General features: G+C 46.1%; 1 protein-coding gene across 2 annotated transcripts in view; it reads right to left on the reverse strand.

Moving 5' to 3' along the window:
- Positions 1-24,926, reverse strand: part of RFX4 (regulatory factor X4) — a gene marked incomplete at both ends in the record, with an annotated part of 127,731 nt that overhangs the window by 97,898 nt on the left and 4,907 nt on the right. Inside the window, 2 exons of one of the 2 annotated variants that reach the window (XM_079773680.1) lie at positions 4,135-4,221; positions 11,647-11,716. In XM_079773680.1, the coding sequence (XP_079629806.1) occupies positions 4,135-4,221; positions 11,647-11,716 (157 nt within the window). Of the gene's footprint in view, positions 1-4,134; positions 4,222-11,646; positions 11,717-24,926 lie in introns of those variants that run through there. The other variant, XM_079773681.1, reaches the window with a different exon arrangement.

The following is a 24,926-nucleotide window of genomic DNA, read 5'->3' on the forward strand; positions in this document are numbered from 1 at the left end:
ATTGAAAGACCCACCTGGGGAGGGAACACCTGAAGGAAGAATGTGTTCTAACGGTTAAGTGGTCCTGGAGTGCCCAAACCGAAAGCCAGTTACAAATCTGTGTGGCCTGCCATGGCTCTGCCTGGCTTGCTTTCCTGTTATCTATTTACTCAACAAACACACGCTGAGCACCTACTATGTACCAGGCCCTACCACATTGGCAGGGGGTCAGGGGGAGGGCTGTCCACAGTGTAATGGGAATATGAAACAGTTTAGCTACATCTCCTCTTCTCTGGAACCCCAAATTATATAATAAACTAACATGCTGGGTGAGCTGCGTGGAGTGACTATTCACATACATAACCCTGAAATGCAATGAGATTTTAGTATGATAATGAGTCACATTACGTGGTAGCCCACTGTGATCCCAAGTCTATGCCATCATGCCATTGAATTCCCACCTTTCCCTTCCTTGTGCTATAAATATCTTCCATCACCACACTCAGCAACAGCCATGAGGAGCTGGGGGAGACTTGGGGAGGGCAAAGGAAGCGGCGCATTCTGAATGAGGCAGGCAGGACAGGAGGACAATGGCAGTCCTGGGGAAGTGTCAGAGTAAGAGTGTTTCAGGAGAAACAGAAGCCCCCTCCCACACATCCACCCCCCACACAGAAGCTGATAACCCTCAGAGGCAAAGGGAAGACCCTGGCTCCCACCTAGGATACAGAATACAGGATACAGACCACATCAAATGTAGAATTTGATGTATGTATCAAGGAAACGCGACCTGAAGGCTAGAGGACTTGGGCACACTGGCGTTACATTGAACTTGTTCTATTTCCCAAGGAGGACAATAGGAATCCCAAGGAATCCCACTGGGTTCCTGCTGTTTGGACCCATCCCGTCAGCACAGTCTCTCCAGTTGTCTCCTTCCCAGCATACAGACTGCAGCCCCATCACCTCACCAGACGTGGTGGAGCCCCACGTGTCCCTTGGCTCTGGTCCGCCTGCAGAGAACCTGAACACTAACCTTCTGAAAACGCCCCTTGGATATGTCACCCTTCCACCCAACTCCTTCAGTGGCACCTGAGCTATGAAATCCCAAACCCCTTTTTTGGAATTTAAGTCTCTCAACAATTAGGCCCAAACATCCCTCGCTAGCCCTGTCTCCCATGATTCTTCAACCTTGGTTCAAGCCAATGGAGAACTCTGAAACCTCAAAGCCTGCCTGGTGGCTTTCTGCCTCCCAGCCCTTTACCACCACCCTGTCCCGCCCCCCCACCCCCCCCAAAGGAACCACACGGATCCCTTAGGCCCAGCGTCAATGCCACCTCCTTCACGATGCCTTCTCCAGTCACCATCCGACCTTGTGACCTCGCCCAAACTTCAGCATGCGTTCTAACCACCTGGGGGTCTTGTTTCAGTGGGTCTGGAGTGGGCCTGAGAACCTGCATTTCCAACACGCTTCCCGTGAGGCCGTGCTGCAGTCCAGGAGCACACGGTGGGGCAAGGAGAACACCCTGCATCGTTCAAGTGGAACTGATCACATACGGCCTCGTATTGTTAATACTCAAGTGTGGGCCTTAACTTCCCTTCTAGACTGAAAATACCTGAGAGCAGCGACCCACAGAGGAGGCGTTTATGTAGTAGAAAGAGAGCCAGCGGTAAAATCAGACGGCTCCAAGTTTCCGTTTCACTCTACCACTGACTGCTATGATAGTGACTAAATCCCAGGACCTCTGAATCTGTTTCCTTATCTGTAAAATGGGGACAAAAATTACCTCCCTCTCAGAGGATTAACGGAAACAGTGGCTGTGATGATGCCTAGCATACTGCCTGATGCTGAAAATATTTCAGTTTTGGCTTCCCTGCTCTTTCCTTCCTTGTGTAACTGGGCCTTCCATAGTCTTGTATGTAGTAAGTTGGAACCTTCTGGGCTCAACTTCGGCAGGAATATCTGCTCTACAATCTACTCAAGTAGAGCTTGCCTTTCGGGATAGGATGCTCCAGCTGGTCATGGACCTGATGACACTTTAGACAGAGTTCATCACAGTCTTCCTCTTTGTGGTGAGTACGCCATCAGAAACAAAAACCTACTGACATCTGCCAGGGCAAAATGCAGTTTGCTCAGATTGTAAAGGAGAATTGATGAGCCTGACTTACGGTAACTAACCACCCACTCGTGTTCAGGCTCCCCTCCTCAGGCATTTAGAGTTTGACCTCCCTGGTCCAAGGTTTCCTTCCCAACTGCATTCCATCAAAATGTCCCATTTCCTCAGCTCCCCTTAACCAACCAAAGCACTCTTTTCTGGGCTGCTAAAAGGCACATAACAGGAAGAGCCCTGACAGAAATCAGAAGAACTGGGCAGCAGGTTTGAAATAAGTGATCATCCCCAGACTAAATTGGAAATAATTATACATATTTTAATATATATCCTTTCAAATATGCTAACCATATATAAAATATATATACTTACCTATATTTGTAAATCATTTTACATTATATTTGTTTGATAATATATTCTACTTCAAATATTAAAACTATTTATGGGGGGGGGGAGAGAAATTTCTGCTCATCTGAAGATACCACTAAGAAAATGAAAAGGCAGACTACAAACTGAGAGGTGTTTGCAATACTCTTATCTGATAAACATCTATTCAGAACATAAAAACAACTCTTACAGATCATAAAAAGACAAACAGCACAATCTTAAAAATAAAGGAAGACTAGGCTTTGCAATGCAATATACAGATGATGTGGTGGTATAGAATTGTACACTTGAAATCTATATAATGTTATTCACCAATGTCAACCCCATAAACTTAATAACTTTTTAAAAACTGACAGGCAAAAGACCTGAACAGGTAGTTAACAAAAGAGGATGTGCACAAGAATGTCCAGAGCACCAATCCTTCTTAAACTCTTCCAAAAAATGGAAGAGGAGGGACACTTCCAAACTCATTCTATGAGACCAGCACTACCCTGATACCAAAGATAGACAAAGACACTACAAGAAAGAAAATTCTAGATCAATATCCCTTATGAATACTGATGCAAAAATTCTCAAATACCAGAAAACAAAATTCTACAGTTTGTTAAAAGGATTAAACATCAACACAAGGTGGGATTTCTTTTATTTGCGGAGTGAAAGAATAGTTAAACATACAAAGATCAATCAATGTAACACACCACATAACAAAGTATCCACATGATCTTTTCCACTGATGCAGAGAAAGCGTTTGACAATTCTTTTGTGATTAAAAACACTCAACAAAATAGGAAAATGAGATAACTACTTCAACATAGTGAAAGCCTTTATGAACAACCCACAGCAAACATCATACCAATGATGAAAGACTGAAAGCTTTTCCTCTAAGATCAGGAACAAGACAAGGATGCTCACTTTTAATCATTTCTACTCTACGTAGTACTAGAAGGCCTAGTCAGAGCAATTAGACAAGAAGATTACTCATATGCACACAAAAACCCTGTCAGACCTGATAAACAAATTCAACAAAGTTGCAGGATACAAAAAGCAGCTGCATTTCTCTATGCTAACAATGAACAATCCAAAAAGGAAATTAAGAATGCTATTTACAATAGCATCAAAAAGAATAAACTACTTAGGAATAACCTTAACTAAGAAAGCAAAAGACTTGTATAAGAAAAAATATAAAATGTTTCTGAAAGAAATTCAAGAAGACACTAATGAATGGAAAGACATCCTATGTTCATGGATTGGAAAACTTAATATTGTAAAGATGTCAATGCTATACAAAGTAAACTACAGATTCAATGCCACTCCTATCAAAATACCAATAACATTTTTTGCAGAATGTTAAAATACATTCTAAAATTCATATGGAATTTCAAGGGACCCTGGATAGCCAAAACAACCGGGGTCTTTGGGGTCTCAGACAATACAAATGTGCCCACAGCCAGTTTCTGCAGTGGCCTCGGTTTCCACACCCACCTAAGTGGCACTTCCTATCTCAGAACATTACGGGGAGAGCCTGGGGCACTTACTTCCTCAATGCCTCCAGAGCCTCTGGTTCTGGGGACTGGCCAGCCCAGCACTCTAGAAGTGCTATTCCTCCCGTCAGGACGGTAGCCAAGTCTAGGACGGCCTGGAAAACTGAGTTTCAAGCACTTACTTTCATCATTAGAAACATTCCCCAGAGATGTGTGGCTGGAATAACGTTTGTTTTCGCTTTCGTTGAGACATCTTTCAATCCAGCTCTCTGAAAAAAGAAAGAAAATCACAAAATTGCAGAATTGCTGCTGACAGGAACACCACTGATGCGTTAGATTTAGTGAATGCCCATCAATTTTCATCTGAGAAGTGCCGCGACTCGAACTGGGTTTCACAAGTAGATCCACGTGCACCATTTGCCGGGTAGTGTGAAGGCAAAATGGTCATTTGAAGCCCCACTTGAGTAATTCTTGGTCAAATTCTACTAATTCTGGAGTACTCATTTCCCAATAGTATTTACTGAGGATTATCTTTCTTCAAAAGGAAGATACGTTTTTGAGTAGTAGTACGTAAAACCGAATTTGGTCAAATGACTCCTTGATGGAGGTTTGCAGTTGTAAATGAGCAGCAGAACCCTTCCTTTAAGCACAAACAAAAAAGGAGAGCAGATCAACCCTGGGGTCTGGTGGGAGTGGAGAGGGAGGGCAGGGATCTGCAGTGAGCCCTGAAGGGGCTCTTCCAAGCACAGGCCAAAAGTCACTGCACGAGGAGATAAGATCTTTGACAGCTGTGTAGTACTTTTATTTTTATTTTAAAAAGTATTTATTGATTTGAAAGAGAGAAAAAGGGGAGGAGGGGGGAGATAGATAGATAGAGAGAGACAGAAAGACAGAGATTTGTCGTTCCACTTATTTATGCATGCATTGGTTGTTTATTTTGTCCGTTTCCAGTTTGGAGATCAAACCTGCAACCTTGGCATATTGGGATGACACTAACCAACTGAGCTAACTGGCCAGGGCAGCTTTGTAATACTTTTAAAATCCAAAAGACTATCCTTTTTAAAATCCATTCCAAAGGCTACTGATGTACTTTCCACAATGTAGCATAATGCTATTCCATCCTCTAGACCAGGGTGAGGGGTCCAAGGGCCATTTGAATATTTATAACATCATTTGAGTGCCATTCTAAATTATCAACTACAAAATTAGCCTGCTATATTTGGTCAAACAATTAACTCACCCCTAATGCCTTGGCAGGGCCAGACCAAATGATTTCATGGGCCTTATACGGCCTCTGGGCCAGACGTTCCTCACCCATCATTCATTCATTCATTCAACATTAGCCAAGTACAGTCAGTTCTGCTATAATGCTTGTTTTGAAAATAAAAATGGGGTCCAATGCAAGTAATATGTTAGGAAGCGATTTGAGCACTTAGCAAACTTTGTGCTTGCTTACGCTTGATTTTTTCTGTAACAAAGAGGAGGTGAATACAGAAAACCGTATTTAGCCCCAAAGGAATATGCAAAATTCACACGCTCACACCTCAAGCCACTTTAAGTTCTACCAGCCACTTTAAGGTCACATGTGTGTTACAAGCCACACCTGCCCGGATAACTAACTCATGTGCTGGCATTTCACACGTCCACTTCCACTTCAGGTCTTTTCCAACATGAAGTGTCCTATTTATTGTATTTATCTCTCTCTTAACCATTTAACATGTGCAAACTGTGCTACCATTTTATTAGTTTTTCAATGTGTCACTGACAAAGTTTCTGAGTGTTGTGCCCCTAGCTTACTTTTCCAGTAAACTCTGTGGCTTTTATTGTGAGATTCTGCAGTGCGGTGGTGATTTCTAGGAATGCATATGTGGTGTTACAGCAGAATTGACTAGAGCTGTGGCTGTGTGCTCTTCCCCGGGGCAGTCTCCCGTTGCCGTCTCTACAATATGGGAACTAGCATTTATTGGACATCTACTTGAATAGGCCAGGCCCTTTGCATATGTTATCTCATTGAATTCTGACAGCTCCAAAAGTGAAGATTTTAATCTCCGTGTTTCCTAGAAAGCAACTGAAGCTTAGAGAGATTAAGCAATGTGACTCCTCATGATTCAGAGAGCCAAGGGAAAGATCCTTAGTTAACACCTTTGTAACATATTGTAAAAAGCAGCCACGCCAGTGAGTAAACCAGGGGGAGCGGGGGAGCAAACGCACACAGCAAGGAGACATGTTGGGTGTTTGTTTTGTATTTTATGTTCCAACAAACTGCTCTTTTAAAAGCTGCTTCTACAACTGTAAATAAGTACCAGAATATCCAAGCAGGAGCCAGCTTGTTAAGAGGATACGAAAATCTGTTATTTCTGAGGAAGCAACGAGCAGCAGAGAAATTAAAAATGTTACAGCGCTACCCTTCCAGATAGGAAATGCACAATCGAGAAACACATGGCTTGCCATGTTTTCAGAGCGGCGATGGCACAAGGTGGGCGTCTGTCATCACATCGTACTGAAAACCGCATCTGAACACAAATCTCCGAATTCTTTTCAGGACTCCCCAGAATGTCTCCGCTCAGACCTTCTAATCCCTTCCATCCTGGCACTTTCCCCTGGCAGCAGCCACGGCTGATTTTAAACGGCGTCTACTGAAATGTGCAGCTTCTTCCTCCGCCAAACCCTCCCACCAACAGCCGTTTCTGTTGTTCTGGGCCAGTCCCTGGTCCTGCTACCTAGGTATTCCCACCTACTTGCTCTCACGTGCATGGGCACACATCATCACACGTTAACCAACACGCCCTCCCTCCCCCCGACACACACACACACACACACACACACACACACACACACACACACAGAAACGGGAAACTAAGAGAAATGCTGGCTCTCTCTCACCCACTTTGCCTGTGCCAGGATTAGGCCTGTTACAATTGGAGCCCTTCAAAAGGCCTCTTCCTGCAGGGAGACTCCCAGTGATGGGCGGGGCCTCTCTGAAGAACTCGTGGAGACATTCTGGAGAGGAGCTGGACTAAACCCCAGGTGGGCAAGAGAGGGCAGCCCACCAGAGTCAAGTATAAACTTCCCTGATGTCTGTGCCTGTCCTCCACACTGCTCACCCCCAACACTGGAGAGGTGAAGGCAAGTTACAAGAAGGGAGAGAGGATTGAAAGGGCCATTCAAGAAAAAGAAAGAAGAATTCTCACCAAGGAAGCCTTTCCCCTCCCCATTGCACCCACTAGATCTCTCTGACCCCATGACCTGTGTCCGCAGGCACTCTGCTACCCTGCTCTGCTCCTGAGAGCAACACAGAACAACCTGGTCACCCTTGCACATGGACCAATTAGGAAGATAGCCATCCCATCTCCTTTTTTTCCAGTCCAAGTACCCTGCCTGTTTCAGCTCTTTCGTGGAAGAAATTGTTCTCGCTTCTTTGCCACCCAATTCACCTGCTTCTGGCTGTCTTCTAGTTAATCAACGTCCACTTGAACAAGCAGCACCCAGGATGGACTCCTGGAGGGTCCAGATGGTGGTCTGAGCAGTGCCCAGAATGGCAGAACCATCACTCTGTTGTTCTGGAGACCTGCCTGGAGTTCTCAGAGCATTCAAAGGCCCTGCATTCCAGAGTGCATGGGGTGAGACTCCGAAATATCCCAACAGGCCACGGCCTTGGAGCCACAGCTGCTCTTTGACCTCTGCCTTCTTCCCTCATAGGACCGACAGTGGCATCTGCACCTCGTGTTCCATTGGTCAGGTTGCTCCATATGACTGGAAGGCCCCTATTTAAGTCACCAGAAGTAAACTTTAAAACTATTAACAATGGATTTTGGTCTTGCAAAGATCAAGAGTTACTCAACCGGGATGACATTCATATTGAACTTCTAATAAACACACAGTGTTCATCTGTCTTATTTATTTATAATTATATGATTTAATAATAAAGGCCACCATGTATTGAGGCCCTGTGGTCCAAGCATTAGGCAAATGCATTACATCACCATCATATGTAATCCTCCTAACAACCCTTTGGGGTAGGTGCTAGTAATATGCACATTTTAGAGATGAGGAAACTAAGTCTCAGAAAGACCAGGTGGCTTGTCCACAGCCACCCAGCTAGACAGAGGCAGGACCAGCATTCGCCCTCGGGTCCTAACCACAGTGCTCTCTCCCTGTGTGAACCAGGCCCTTCTTCACCCACGTCCCATTCTATCTCCAGAACACGGTGCCAACATGGCAGCATTGGTCACAGTCTGCCCTGCATCCGAACTTTTGCTAAAACTCTTAGACATAACAACTTTTTTTTTAATTTCTTTATTGATTAAGGTAGACATAACAACTTTTGCTAAATGCATTTATGTATTTCTTTGCCAGCCTTTGTTATACATAACAGGCTCTTCAGTTTAGAACTGAAACATCTTTAGCATGGAGTCCACTTTACCCTATTTCTTTTGACTCTCCACTAGCACCTGGTAGAAAGTTTTCCTGTAACCTGGCCTCAATAAATGTTACGTTACCGATACATGTGATATCCTAGAATGTACAACATATAGATCAATAAGTCCACTTATCTACAGGACTTTCTAACCATTTTCTTTTTTACCACATAGGCATAAAAAAGTACACCGCGTCAAAGGTGATTTTCTTCTTTTTAATATATTTTTATTGATTTTAGAGAGAAAGGGAGAGAAATAGAAACATCGATGAGAGAGAATCATCGATTGGCTGCCTCTGGCACGCCCCTCCACTGGGGATCTAGCCCGCAATCTGGGCATGTGCCCTGACCCAGAATCAAACCATGACCTCCTGGTTCATAGGTTGATGCTCAACCACTGAGCCACTGTGGCCGGGCCAAAGGCGGTTTTCTAAACAAAGCAAGCAAAATTCAAAAATATATATATTTTGTGCCTTCTAGATACAAGCAGCTGTGAGTGACGTAGACATGAATAAGTGGGGTTTGCCCTCTAGAAAGCCAAGCAGATGTTACTCCCCAAGCTCATGAGTGCAAAGATTCTGCTGTTTTTGTTCACTACCTTGTGCCAGTGGCTGGCCCTGCGCCTGGCCCCACAGATGTTGCAGAATAAATATGTTGTTGAATGCATTACTTTTTCGAAAAGCAACAAAGTTCCTACGTGTGCCAGGTACTACACAAGGTATTTTCACATATCTGGTTTAAATTAAACCTCAGAACAATGTTATGTGGTTTTAATATCTCTGTTTACAGAGGTGAAAACTGAGGCTTGAAGCAAAAGTTCTAACACAAGGCAGACTGTGATCGATGCTGGAACAGAGGCACTGTGTTCGGAGATGCAGGAGGAGAGCTCAGTTCACACGCGGATAGCTCCCTGCTCCCAGTTGCCTCATTCTAGATCCATAAAAATCATCTGACCTTTTCACCAGGACCAAGCCTGCTCTGAGTGCCAACAGGATTTACTGACGCTGTGAGTGTAGGCTCCGGGCCGCCAAGGACCCCTTCCCCCAACTCCTCTGAGGCCACGGGCAGGAAGCAGGGCACGGATGATGCCTTGTGGGTGTTCCCTTTGCAAGGAGTCTCACCACGCTCCTTGGAGGCAGTTCTTCATGTCTCCCACTTTGGATCGAAGATTTGGAAACCCCAACTTGAAATGACTTTCTCAAGTTCACACAATGAGGTTGAACAGAGCCACACATGGTTATCGGGTTTTGTAGGAGGCTTGGTTCCCTTCGCAGCAGCAGGAAAACACCACCACCAGGAAGCAGGGCTTCGCCCACAGGCATTGGTCTGGCAGGAGGAGCCGGCAGGGATGGTTCTCCAGAGGCAGGTTGTCCTTGACGTTCACAGAGCCCAGTGACATACAGAACCTGATCAGAGCCTCACAGCCACCTCATGAGGTGGGACTTCATCCCACTTTACAGATAAGGAAGCTGGGGTTTAGAACTGGCAGTGGCTTGGCCAAGGTCAGGCAGGAGGATTAGGCTCAGAATTCAAACCCAGACCTTCTGTCTCCACAGCCTATGCCACTGCTTCTTGCTGCCTCACAGTGAGCACAGACCAGCTATTCTCTCAAATCCATCCATCCATCTTCTTGCAATTGATCATCAAGTACCTTCCGTGTAAACTTCCAACAGAAGAGATGGACAGACAAATGCTATTTAACTGGAAGCCAATATATGATAACAAGTATGATACCCCTGGATGACCAGGCTCTCAGGACCTGAAAATATCTTGTATGTTTCTGTATTCTTTTTTAGTATATATTGTCCCCACCTTAAAAATGTAAGCTCTAACAACCTTGTCTATCCTGTTCAGTGCTTTCTTCCCCAAGAGCCAGGAACAGTGACAGGCACAGAGCTGGGGTGATGATTGGACGAAGTAGGTGAAGGAACAGAGAAGGGTGGACAGAAGATTTCCCTACCCACTCCTTGCCCCCAGGATGCCTCTGAGAAAAAACCAGCACTGGAGACAGTGCAGTGAGGGGCAAGGCCTGCAAAGGTTCAGAGAGTAGGAACCACACAGGCCCGAGGAGGGATCCTGCGTGACCGTTTAAGGAATGGCAAGAAGGCCCGGGGCTGATGTGGAGTGATTGGGGGAGGGGGGGCAGCACAGATGACAGAGGCAGGCAGGAAGAACATGGGCTTTGGAGTTAGAACTGGAGTGAGTTAGAACAGTTGGATTTCAAATCCCAGCCCTGCCATGTATCAGCTATGTAACGTTGGGATGGTTCTTGAACCTTCCTAAAGCCCTACTCCCGGGATTTACAAAGATTAAAGTAACACAGGGGAAGCACTTAGCTTGGCTCTGGGGAACATGGGAAGACAAGGAAAGCATGGTCTCTCTCCACTGGGGCCCCCAGCTGAGCAACAGGGACAGACAGCAGCGGTGCGTTGATTGAGCATCCCCCCCACACCAGTCACCCTGCTTCACATGCCTCATCTCTACTCCTCCCAGCAACAGCGCCTTCAACAACTCGGTCTGTGAGGCGCAAACAGACTCCGAGAAGCCTGGTGAAGCCCCCCCTCTCCCCGCTAGTTGGTGGCCGAGCTGGGTCAGGTCTGTCTGCCTCCAAAGCAGGTTTGCACTCCCCTGGCACACTGCTCCAGAGGCTGGCAGGGACCAGGAGCACGTCAGTTATTACAATGAGGTGCTGTGGGGCACAGGAGGGAGCTTCCCACTTGGCCCGGCTGCTTCACAAGGGGTCCTTAAAGGACTCAGCATCTGCCGGACCCAGGAGGCAAGAAGGGCATTTTGGACAAGGGGGCTGCCATCAGGGGCAAAGGCACAAAGTGGGTTCTGGGAAAGGTGAGGAGTTCACTGACGGGGGACCCACGGAGTGGTGGGTGACAGGTGGGACAGTTGGTTGGGAGCGGATCACCAAGGCCTCACCGGCCAGGCTCAGGGCCTGCAGGCAGCTGGGAGCAGGCGTGAGTTTCCAGCCGTGGGGGAGTAGCACGACTAGCTTTGTTTCTGAGCAACTGGGTGAGAACGGGGAGTTCTTGACTTATGCAATACCTGCAGAAACGCTGCCTGACTTGGAAAGTGTCACCCGGTTTTAATAGAAGGCATTATTCAGATTCCTTCTATCAACAGTCTTTCGGGCTGTGCTGGGCCTATTTTAGGAATTCACAGCTTGAGAAATGCCACATAAAAGAGTTGACGTGCCACACTCACAGCTACCAAGGGAGGACCAGGCCCCATGGCTCCTCCCCCACCCACCTCGGGCCCTGGTCATTACCAGTGGAGCCACCCCAGCGTGGCCTGCTTCCATCTCCCCCGGCACCAGGGTGTGCTTTCCTCTTGATCATTCTCTCCCAGCCCCTTTTCCTCTCTCCCCACGGTGCTGACACACAGGACACGCAGGATCCGATGGAAAGTCTGGGCCCAGGAGGTGGGCAGCTGTGGCCTCTCCTGGGGAGAACTCAGGTCAGTGGGTTGTCATGGCGACACCAGAGGCCCTGCCCCAGAGGCCCCTGGGTTCCAGGAAGGGGCCCCTGCCCTGCCTCCAAGGGACAGCCCCCGCCCCCGCCCCCTCCCACCCTGTCCCTGCTTTCATCCCTTCCTTTGCCCACCAAATATGGATTGGGCGCTGACTGTCTGCGGGCTCTGGGGACTTAGTGATGAACATGGCAGGCTAGGTCCCTGCTCTCAGGGAGCTTAGATTCTGTAGTGCAGACAAAGCCGCCGTGGCATGGACGGAAGGGATGGGGTGGTGTGTTGGTGAGGGGGACATTGAAAGCCTCTCGGGTGAGATGGTGTCAGAACAAGTACAGAGGCCTGAGGTAGGCGTGGGCCTGGAGGTGGGAGGAGGAGCCAGGAGGCAGAGTGGCAGAGGAGAGGCAGGAGGGGCGAGCAGTAGGAAATGAGGCCAGGAAGTTAGGAAGGGCCTCAAGTGTGTAGGGCCTTGCTGGCCATAGTAACACGGCATTTATTCCAAGTGTGCTAAGAAGCCACCGAAGGGCTTTAAACAGGTGATTCGAACTCCACTGGCTCAGAAACGGTCGCCTCCTGGGTTGTTTACATTCATCCATCCCACTATTTGTTTATCAACCACTATGGAGTACCATGTGCCAGGCACTGGGCTACTTACACAGCAGGGACACAGCAGTGAACAAGAAGGCATGGTTTCTGTCTTCATGGAAGGTTAGACTTTAGGCTGGGAGCCAGCTATTACATAATCACACACATGGAGGTGTCATTACCCAGAGAGCCTCGGGCGAAGGAAAACGGAGGTCTGTCCTAATCTGCGAGAGCCAGGGAAGCTTCTCAGAGGAAGTAGCAGTAAGAATGAGAAGGCAAGATGCTACCACCCAGGTAAGGAGGGGTGTTCCTGGCAGAAGGACCAGCCCGTGCAAAGGCCCTGCAGCTGGTGGAAGAATGATGCAGTCCGGAAACTGACAAGCATCCTGAGTGTGAATGCACATGTTCACTCAGGTAGTAATTCACACGTGTTCATCGAGACCATTCTGTTGGACGAGCACTCCGTGAGATGCTATGGGGCGTGCACACAACAGAGCCCTGCCTCTGTGTTCGGGACTGGGTCAAGGAGTCTGGGGTTTGTGCAGTGGGAGGCTGGGAATCTCTGAGTGTTTTTTACCTGAGTGTGGCATAAGCACAAGAGCTGTGTGGGCAGCTCCATCTGCTGCTGCTAATGCAACCTTGGAGGGAAGAGACAGGGAAGCAGGAGACCATGTCACCCACCATCCAAACCTGGGCACTTCTGAGACTGACAGTATGAATAATTTTGCCAGGACCACGTGTGTAAACCAGGACTGACCCAGGCAAAGCCCAGGACTTACTGGTCCTACGCAACAAGAGGCCACTGCAAGATTCTAATTAAGGCTCGGAGCAGGAGTGGGGAACCTTTTCCCTGACACGGGCCACTTGGATATTTATAACATCACTTGTGGGCCATACAAAATTGTCAACTAAAAATTAGCCTGCTATATTTGGTCAAACATTTCATTAACTCACCCCTAATGCCTTGGAGGGCCAGACCAAATGGTTTTGAGGGCCTTATGCAGCCCACCGGCCGAACGTTCCCTTACCCCTATTATAGATGGAGAAAGAAAGGCCTGATTGAGGAAAGATGAAAACCCTGCCCTCTTTCTGGCTAACTGTCCTCACTGCCCCAGCCAGTGGCCAGTGTCCCTGTGTCTCTTCCTCATCAGTTGGAGTCTCAATCACGCACAATGCAGGTGAGTCCAGGGTGACAATAATGATATCTCCTAGAAGGTGGCCTCCCAATGCCAGCACCGTCATCTTCATCAACAGCATCAGCACAGCAATGACCTGCCCACGATCACACAGCGGGAAGCAGCTGAGACAGGATTTGCCTCTGACTCTAACCTAACCCTTATGTATACTGTAACACCCATCATTATATATGCCTGAAAGTCTCACTGTGAGTACGAAGCTGTGTCTAACGTAATACCAAACACACAATAGGTGCTCAGTAATGTTACTGCCCTTTCTCACTTCAGGACAACTCAATATATAAAACTCTAAAATAGGCAAAGAGATTCGTTGTGGCATCATTATTTGCAATATACAAGAATTAGCGAGTGAACCCTGAGGGTACACCAAAGCCATCGGTTCACAGATCATGAGCTCACCACAGTCCCTCAGACTAGAGGAAGTCAATGCTAAGGTATTCAGTGCCATCTCCTGTCGAAGATAAATTCAATGCAAAAGCAGATCTCTGCTCTGAAAATCTCCCTGGGAGCATCAGATTAATGTACATAGTTGCATAACCATGCTGTAAAAATTTCATTTCCCTTGGCATGAGGGGGAGGGCATACCCACTACTTTCTAATGTCAGTAGACTTTTTGTTTCTCTATCATTACATTATTATTAAAACATAAAAATCTGAAATGGCTACTGGAGCCAAGGTTACCCACTGTGCACAGCATCTGATATTATTCGATTCTTGACATCACTTCTTTCCTAGGTTGTTGTGTGTGTGTTTTAACCTCTTTCCCAAACAGACTTCAAACTAGCCTGAACTTTTTAGATAAATCCCAAGATGGCCTTCTCCTTTTTTCTTTCTTATGCTAAGCTATCATAGAAATTATATCTTAAAATGTTAAGAAGAAAACACATTCACCCACAAGCCCACCCTTAGAACATGTGAACTACCTATGCACGTGTGAACTGTAACCTCAGCAAACATGCAATTTCCATTCCTTTTAACATCCTATAGTGCACATTTGTCCTATGTGGCATGTCTTTCACACTTACTATTGTTTAAAAGTAGCCCGGTGACCCGCTAAACTAATGCTCCTATTTTTTATAATGTTTCAATGAACAACTGGGTGCATATCACTTTTTCTCTTTTGAACCATTTCCTGAGAATATCTAGGGCAGTGGTCGGCAAACTGTGGCTCGCGAGCCACATGCAGCTCGTGAGCCGAGCCTCGGTTTGCCGCTCTGTTGACTAATGAGTTTGCCGACCACTGGGATAGGGGCTTAATCACAAGGAACAACAGCAGCCTGTAATTATTGGAATTGAGAGTCTAGGTCAGTGGTCCGCAAACTCATTAGTCAACAGAGCGGCAAACCGCGGCTCGCGAGCTGCATGTGGCTCAGGAGCCGCAGTTTGCCGACCACTGATCTAGGGAATGAACAGAAGCACGTGGGTCTAGTAACTAGCTATGCGTGAATGGTCTGAATTCCTGCCTTAGCACTTCCTGGTTGAATGACTTCAGGCAAAGTCTCTAAACCTCAGGGTCCCCTCCGGTAGAAGGTGGATCATAATAATCTGCCTGTCTCACCTTAGTGGCGCGAGGCTTCAGAGAACAGGGGCATGGAAAGCACTTCGCACAGTGCCCGGCACTGAGCAAGGTCTAGATACGTGGCGCCAAGATGACTCCCAGGGACCCGCTTATGACAGAGGCACTTTGTTTTGATCACAGTGCAGCAGTCAACAGCATGCACTCTGGAGCTCAGCTGCCAGGTTCAAGTCTGACCTCCTCACTGTATGACCTTGGGCGAGTGACTCAACCTCCATGAGCCTCGGTTTTTTTCATCTGCAAAATGGGGGGAGTAATACAGCTCCTCATGGAATTTGTATGAGAATTCAGAGAATAAGGCAGAGAGAGTGCTTCCATGATAAGCACTGTAATTCCTAGCTTTTATAATTTTTATATCATGCCCACCCCAAAGCATCCCACATTAGTCCCTTCCCTGTCATCAGTCTTTCAGTTGGACTCTTGGGTCTCTTGGTGGAGTGAAAAGAACGTGGCCCTGGAAGCCAGGAGGACACTCTTCCTAATCCTCTCCTTACAAGTGACTAGTCGGCTCTGCAACCCTGGGCAAAATTACTTAACCTCATGGGCCTCAATTTCCTTCCTATATCGTATTTTAAAAATCTACCCCATGGGTTGTTATGAGGATTAGGAGAAATAATTTAAGCTCCTTGAGAGCTGACTGTACCTTATTCACCCACTATTCCCTGCCTGTGGATGGTGCTGGGCACAACAGGGCAGACCGATGAGACGAGAAGGAAAGGATGGAGAAAAGGGAGGGCAAGGAAGAAATGAATGAAGCACCAACGCCACACCTGGCACTCAGTAGTCTCAAAAGAGTGTCAGTTCGTCTGCAGCTAATGATGAAGTACTTGTTTCATGGAACCCTGAGCCAGGCTTCCTCAAAAGCAAGCCGAGTTGCAGCATCCTTCGTGATATGAGGATGGAGTGATTTGTATCAAGCCACTATTCATGGAGCACTGACTTGTGCAAGACACTCTAGTGGGTGCTCTCGACCGAGCCCAGATAGTAAAGACATGGGTGGGAATCTGGAGAAACAAAGGAAGACACGCTAAGTAAACACGCAAAATGAGGATGGACAGTACACGCACTTCAGGTCCATGTGCATGGGTACCCGGGAGGCAGCTCAGAACAGTCAGACCCCACGAGGGAGGCACACCACCAGCCCCGCCCGCTGACTACACATTTGCAGCTGGCGTGGAGATGGCCTGGGTGAAAGGAAGCTCCATCAGTGTTGTCGCCATAACAAACCTCAGTTTAGATGCTCACTCGTTATATGAAACAGTGCATGTGACTCCATCCCACTGCAGGGCATTGTCACTGAGTGTAAAGTGGGACTGATCCCACCTAGCAGACAGATTTATGAGGTCACGTACTGAAGAGACTGAGCACAGTATTATCGACGATGTTCCCTGTGCTGTACTTGACATCACTGTGACTATTTTGTAACTACCAAACTGTACCTCTTAATCCCTTTACCTTTTCACCCACCCTCCCACCCGCTCCCCTCTGGCAACCACCTGTCCATTCACTGTATCTCTGAGTCTGTTTCCATTTTGTTTGTTCACTTATTTATTAATTCCACATATAAGTGAAATCATATGATAATTGTCTTTCTCTGATTTATTTTTCTTAGCATAATACCCTCTAGGTCCATTCATGCTGCTGCAAACAGTAAGATTTTGTACTTGAAATATTGGGGCACCCTAGCCAGTTTTGCTCAGTGGTTAGAGCATTGGCCTACGAACCACGTACTGTGGTTGCAGGCAGGCTCCTCCCCAGCCTCACCCCTGATCGGGCATGTGCAGGAGGCACCAACTGATGTGTTTCTCTCACATCAATGTTTCTGCCTTTCCTTCCCTCTTCCACTCTCTCTTAAAGATCAGCGGGAAAATATCCTCGGGTGAGGATTAACCAAAAAAAAAAAAGAAAAGAAAAGAAATATTGGGGCGATCACTTTGTGAAATATACAATTGTTTAACACTATGATGTACACCTGAAACTAATACAAAAGAATACTGTATGTAAACTCTAATGAAAAAATAAAATTTAAAAAAGACTGAGCACAGCAGAAGTGTTGTATACATTTTGTTTTCTTCTCTGTGATCCATGGGGGCAGGGAGATGGTAGGTCTTGGAAGCTACTAGGGCAACACAAGGAGAAGCTAGTGACACTCACAGCACCTTCTGTTTATTGAGCCTGGACAACGTGCCATGGCCCCGGGCTGACCCCTTTACATGAATCACTTAATTCTCACAATACCCTATAGGTGGGCACTATATGTGGCCCCACTTTACTGACAAACTTAGGCTCGGAGAGGTTACCTAACTTGCTGAGTTCATTCACACCTCTAGCCCATGGCAAAGCCAATTCTCACCAAACCTATGGGATGCCGCATCTGTTAATGATTCAATGACGGCAAACTCCCTGCTATTAATGACTGAATCAGTGATTGCAAACTAGTATGCTGTGCAAATGGAAGACGCTGCTATTTTAACACCAAGGTTTTTAGGTTGCGCCTATTAGGAGGAGAATCGTATCTGTAAGTAAACAGATATGAAGCCCTTGATGATGTGTGTAAGATGTCAAATCTGCCAGTAACTGGTGGGAGGAGCACTACCCAGCGGTGGTGCCAGGCTGAACTCGGAAGCTCTGAGAATGATTGGAGGTGAAAGGCACACACTGCAGGAAGGCTCCCCGGCAGGAAGGAGCACCCGTGGGCGTCCTCGGTCAGCAGCCTGCTGCCAAGGTCACATCGGGGCAGTGTCTCCAAAGATCTGCGGTGTGAGCTGCTGTCTCCCACAGGATCAGGGATCACTAGACCTCCTGAACGCCTTTATCAGTAGAGCAGGTGAGCGAGGAAGGACATCTCCGAGGTCTTCCTTCCAGTTCCAGGCTTGGCAAGGAGGCAAGGAGGCAGCCTGGCTTTGAAAATCAGAGTAATGTGTCCAAATCCTGGTTTGACACCAGCCGCCTGGCCTGGACATGTTAATTAGGCTCTCTGAATCTCAGTTTCCTCATCTGTAAAATGGGGGCAATGATGCCATAAACTCAGCATGAGAATGAAATGGGGTGAGACACGCTTTAGCATTCAGCACAGTGCCTGGAAAAGATTATAAATTTCATGACTCCACTACTCAATTAAAAAAGGGAGTCACTTTATTTTTTCTTTCAAGTAATACTTTCGAAAATAACTCATTAAGTCAGCCTGCCGGTAATTACCAAAAATGATTTCAATGTTGTTTTCTCTTTTTGTCCCATCCTCCCTGGGTCTCTTCCTTCCTTGCTATTTTCCCTTCCTTCCTTCTCAAAAATGATCTGTTTATCTACATAGAACAGACTGATGGTGATCAAATGGAGGGGAGATTGGGGGATTGGGTAAAAAAGGTGAAGGGATTAAGAAATACAAGTTGGTAGTTAAAAAAATAGTCATGGGGATGTAAAATACAGCATAGGGAATATAGTCAATAATATTGTAAAAACTGTGTATGGTGTCAGGTGGGTACTGGAAATATCAGGGGGCTCAATGTGTAAAGTTTATGATTGTCTAACCACGATGCTGTACCCCTGAAACTAATATAAAAAATACTGAATGCCAACTATAATTGAAAAATGAAATAGGAATTATCTACTATCATACCGTTTAGATGTTTCTTTCTTTTTGAAAATATCTTTCAATACAAAGAAAAGCTTTGAATAAAACACAGGATCCACAGGGAATCCTGTTCGTAGGATCCTCATTTCTTGGATCCCTCTGGACCCCTCTGCCCTTCACGCTTTCTGGGCTTCGCTCTGGCTCACCCAGCCTCTGTGTGGGTCCCAGGCCTGGTGTGTGGGGGTCCAGGCCTGGGCAGGCAGCTCTCCCGCTCCCCACGCTCCCTCCGTTGTGCCCTGTGCGGTGGTCGAGACGGAGAATGCCCTGCAGCCTGGGCACACGGAGGAAACCCCAACGAAGCTGAGAAATAATTCATTCTTCTAATCACAGCGAAGTTTTCAAACTTTAAAACAGAGCCTTGATGAGAAGAAAAGCGGTGTTTTTTTCTAAAAGCCTGGCATTTCTGAAAAGCTCCCCTACCCAACCACAGCGACCTCAAAACCTCTGCCCACTGAATCGAAAATAGAAGTGCACGCAGACCAAAGGCCCTCTCACAACAACCGCGCAGCACTTTAGAAATCTTCTCTCCAAAGCGAGGGGTTGTAATGTTCTAACGGAGGGCCTCAAGCCTCCGGAGCCGTTCTTCCTTGTACACTCCCAGGGCTTTCCCAGCCCACGTTATTTATTTTCTATGATGTCAAACAATACTTAGGGGGAAATGGTTTTGCTTTTTAAAGAAGTCGTCAAATAAAAGAAATAAAACTCCTAGGAACAGAAAGTTTAGCCTTTTTAGTAGTCATACTAAAATCATGGGTGATACAAAATTAGTTGATTTTGGTTTTGGTGGCTCAAAGAATTCATAGAGGCTCCCAGAGCCTTCCCCCACGCAAGCTGTGTTATCAGCAGAACCGACACCACCTAGAAAACACAGCAAATGTTGAAGGCAATCACAATTCCACCAGAAATACTGTAGGTCTGCGTTTGTGTCATGGTCCCCGTTCTGAAACTTTATAAAATCCTAATGATTTCAATAGGAACTTGACCTACCCACGAGTATTTAGAGTTGGTACACAAAGTATAAATACGTTACATGGTGTGGGTATCAACATCCCAAACTTAGACTAGTCATTCAGAAAAAGATGAAATGGAACTCCAAAAAAACCACTCATGCTCATTTTTTTAAATTATGAATTCTGGAATTGTAACCTTCAAAGAAATACTTCCTTCTTCAAAAGTCTAGTATTGGCTTGAGATGATTTCAAGGCACTCACAAAAGTCAAAACAAACATGAAATGCATTTGTACCTCAAAAAATGAGATGCTGGAGGTATAATTACCAATAGATAATCACTAATTTTATTTTATTTTTGGTGCTGTTAATCCTCACCTGAGGATATTTTTCCATTGATTTTTAGATAGAGAGGGAGGGAGGGAGGGAGGGAGAGAGAGAAACATCGATGTGAAAAAGACACATCAATTGGTTGTCTCCTGCACAGGCCCCAACAGGGCAACCGGGACCAGGAACTGAACCCGATGTGCTAACCACTGAGTAACACCACCAGGGCACTAATCACTTTTTAGATTATTCAAATGACAGTTCAAAATCTAGTTCTAGAGCAGTTCACTGAGTTGACTGATGGTGCATTCTCTCCACAGGATGGATTCAGGGCATCAGTGCTTATGAAGTGCTAATTCTCTGTTCCGAGTAAATACAAATCTGCTAAATGCAGCAATCTCACTTAGGTTGAGCCTAAATAACTCTGACCTTCAGCAGAGTTGGGTAGTCAGAAAACACTCAGGACACAAAGCGCTAACCAACCTTCACCGGGCTGCAGGCTTTTCAAAGGCTTTCTTATTATCCCTTTAAATTCCGACAAGACAACCGCAACAACATGAACACAACAGTTCCAAGTTCACCTGTCAACTAATAATCACTGACTGCTCAGCAATAGATTGTGCTTTTAAGTTTTATTGAAGATTAAGCAACCACAGAAATAGAAACTGTATGTATATATTTTAAAGTAATTTTGCTCTGCGGATCGGATCTGACACCCAGAAACCACATGATCTCCTGGCACAGGTCAATCCAGCCCTCGTTGCCTAAATTTGGACCGTATGCAATGGAAAACATGATGACTGAATTTAATTCTTTTCTGCTTTTTATGAACTCTCTCTCTCTCAAAGGAAGCTGTTAACATTTCAAAACTCAAAAACTACATGTAGGTAAAATCAAATTAGAAAGACAGAAACAGAACTGACATTTGTTACATTAAAAATATGCAAGAAATACAGAGGAACTAGACACCTTCTCTGCATCCTGCTAAAAGGAGTTTCAGAGAACGGTTCACATGAAACTGAGTTTTCCATTTCCTGAACATCAAGTGTAAAATGAATGCTCCAGTCTTTAACACAGCGATGCTTACAGTACGGGGGGTGGGGGCAGGGGCGGGCACCACATTCTGGAACTGGGAGGGCCCCCATCAGAAGTGTGCAACATATGTCCTCTGAGTGACCTCTGGAACTCTCCTCCAGGATTCAAATTCCAGTCAGTAGGTGCTGCCTCTACCAGGACACATTTTCCACTTCCTTAAACACACTGGAAAGCACAAAGATGGCTCCACGGCCAACAGGAGCACATCAAATGCCTTCCTCACGCGAAAGGCTGAGATATGAAATTAATCCCTCAGTCTAAACGCTTTAGAAAGGAATACTTTCTCTTGACATCAGAACGAGGACTATGCCTTCATAGTACAGAAAACATGTTTTTCAGGACTCTTATCCCTGTTTCTCACCTAGACACCTAGGTTTGGGCCTAGAAACACCAGATAATAATTATTAGAATAAAATCTGCCATTTACTGAGCAATTTCAGAGTGAGCTGGATTTAATTGAGTGTACACAATCTCATGATAATCTCTAAACCAACCTAAGAAAGTAAGGAGTGGAGGTTTTCACAAAGAAGGAAGCCGAGACTTAGAGAAGTTAGGTCATTTGCCCTGGGTCACACAGCTAGAAAGTGACCGATTTGGGATTGAAACCTTGGTCTGTTTCATGTCAAAGCTCATTTATTTTCATTAAGTCCCACCACATTCATCTGAAGTCATGTTAACACATATCTGTGAATGGCTTCTAGCTGCAACATATTGTTTGTTAAATTACCTAACAGCTATATATATTATCACATCATGCTTTTGCTTCATTTGTTTGTGCTTAATGAAGTGTCTCTATGTGAGACATCCTCAGAGACTAAGCAAATGTGAACTACAGTTCAAATGAATCAAATGTTAACTGAACTTCACATGGATCCCAAAGACAACAGTACATTCATGTCTATAGTAAAGATACAAATGCTTTGTATCCCCATCTTTGCCAACAATAATTTAAAATTTCGTCTCCACAGTTTAAAGAACTACCCTAACACTTTTATGGAGGGAGAAGACAGCAAGTCCTTTGCTTTTGCTAGAACGCTGTATGCTTTATTGGCTATCCCTTTCCCCACCTTCTCCCTTACTAAATGAGAAAAGAGGGAACCAGTATATAGCCTTGTGACTAAGAGTATAGATCTCCCATGGGTTAGGCCACTTACCCCCTTCATGGATAGTTTTTATATCCCTCAGTTTCCCATTGCATAAAATGGAGTAGATAGCCCAGCTGGTTTTGCTCAATGGATAGAGCATAAGTCCAAGGACTGAAGGGTCCCAGGTTCGATTCCAGTCAAGGGCATGTACCTCGTGATTGCAAGCTTGATCCCTGTGTGGGAGGCAACCAATTGATGTGTCTCTCTCACATTTATACCTCTCTCTCTCTCTTTCTCTCTCTCTCTCCCCCCTCCCTTCCACGCTCTCTAAAAATCAATGGGAAATATCCTCAGATGAGGATTAATACACACCCCAAAAAATGGAGTAGGTAATAATAGCACCCATACATATATATTAAAATATAACTAATAATGCACTGAAAGCACTGAGTACTTGCCTAGTCCATGAAAAGCATTTAATAAACATTGATTTTAAGAAAAGCTAGATTTATTACTTGCATTCTGCCTCAGGAAAATTAGGCACATGCTGTTGAGGTTGATCTTCTTTCCCATACCATCAAGGTATGTTTTTGCCAGCCCGACCGCAGGAGCCCGAAACTCACTGAACATCTCACTGGCTTTCACTTCTGCCTTCAGCCCATTTAAACTGTGATGAACAACAGTTCCTTCTTTATAGGCTTGAGGTGAGCATTATATAAACAAGGTATTTAAATAAAAAATGCTTATTAGCAAAGTGAAGACATAAAGTATTGAATATATGGTATCTATTACCACTTTCACATTTCATGCTCAACAGCCCTACTAGATGGTTGTATCAGTTTCAGAAGAAAATTGAGGCTCAGCAGTTATTAAGCTTCCAGACCAAGAGCACACGGCTTTACATGGCAGAAGGGCACCCTATGAAAGGCAGCCACCTCCCCATCACCGGGCTCTCTCATTACTCCAGGTAGCGTTCATTTTCTTCACGTGCTCTGAAATCATCTATTTGTCTTGTTTTCTTGTTTGTCTGTCTAGCATTTATGCTCTAGAGGAAGAGAGGGCATTTTTGTTAAGCCCAGCATTTAGCAGAGTGCTGGGCACATGGGAGACACATAGTTTCCTTGAATTAATGAATTAATGGATGAGGCAAGCTAAATTTGTCCAAAATCTATATTCGACCACTCTGATGTACTGCCTCCGATTAAGGCCATCATTAAAAATCCTCTTCAAATGCAGAATCACGTGACTCCTCCACAGTGGTTTTCTCGGGAGCCCAAAGATGACAACATTCCGTGCCTCTCCACTCTCATCCACACGTTCCCCTTCTCACCAAGTGGGACTCAAATCCACCTCGAGGTCAGAGCCATGGCGCAGCCCTGCCCGGCTGGCACTCCAGCAGTGCCCAGATGAAGTATGTTGGGCGGGGCAAGGAAACACGCCTCCCGAGTCTGGTCTCCCACCCACCTCTGCCACGTACAAGCTGTGGCCCCGGGCAGGGCCCAGACCCTGTTTCAGTCTAGACAGGGACGGCGCAGTCCTGCGGTAAGGCTTAAATGGCCCACGTGGGAAAAGTGCCCGCTCCGGGGAGGACACCTGGTGGGTACTCCACAAGTGAGAGCACCCCTTCTTCTAGGCTCCAAGGGGACTGTGTTTATGTCGCTGGGAGTGCTCTTCACCCTCAGTGTGTCCTCATCTTCTCTCATCAGACACAGTCTATAGTCCTTGAAGGCAGGAGCCTCGGCCTTGTTCATCCCCCAGGTCTGCCACCAACAGGCGCTCAGTGAGTAAGACTGAATAAAACCTCTGTTAAATTCACCCAAAGAAGTTTTTAACGTTTACCCAGCACTTCCAAATAATCTGTCTTGGGTTCATTCTGGGTCCCCCGGACCTTAACAAAATTGCAAAGACATAAAATAGAGTGGAAGGAGTGAGAACAACATCAGGGACTTCCCCCACGTTTTCCATCCACTGGTCCCTGGCACCCAGCAGGGACAGAGGAACAGTGTCCCCAGGGACCTGTAGGACGTGGGGCAGGTAGGCTCTCAGGGCTCTATGCAAGCAGAGACCTGGTATCCCAACTTGTGATGCACCGTCTTATCCCTTCTCAGCCCTTTTGGCAACGACACCATGGCAAACCAAAACAGAACCTGACTTAGAATCGCCACCTTACAATGTTGGAAGTGGAAGACAAACCCTGTTCTGGACCCAGGTCGCTGTAATGCCTCTCTCGCGGAGCCCTTGTGAGGATCAATGACCACAAAACTACTTTATAGACAAAGTACCAGGCAGAATGCACATATGTGCTCGAAGCCATGCACGGACACAGGCATGTAACTGAGCGGTAGACGTTTAGAGAGACCACAGCCATCATAGTCACTACGTCCGATCCATTCATTTCCAGCTGAGGGCAGAAGGGAAGGGGTCACTTGCTCAAATGATCACCAGGAGGGGTGGCTCTGTGTGACAACAGCCTCACCTCTTCCTAAAAGCTTGAGCAAGGGGTGGGGTGTGGGGGTGGGGGGAAGGGAGGGTAGAGTCTAGTGTTCCTTTGACGGCAACGTTTTGTCACGCTGGCCAGTGTTTATTCTCTCCAACATCTGTGCGTGTGTGTGATGCTGACCATCATCCACAGGCATTTCA

This window comes from Cnephaeus nilssonii (assembly GCF_951640355.1).
Source record: "Cnephaeus nilssonii genome assembly, chromosome: 6".
NCBI lineage: Eukaryota > Metazoa > Chordata > Mammalia > Chiroptera > Vespertilionidae > Cnephaeus > Cnephaeus nilssonii.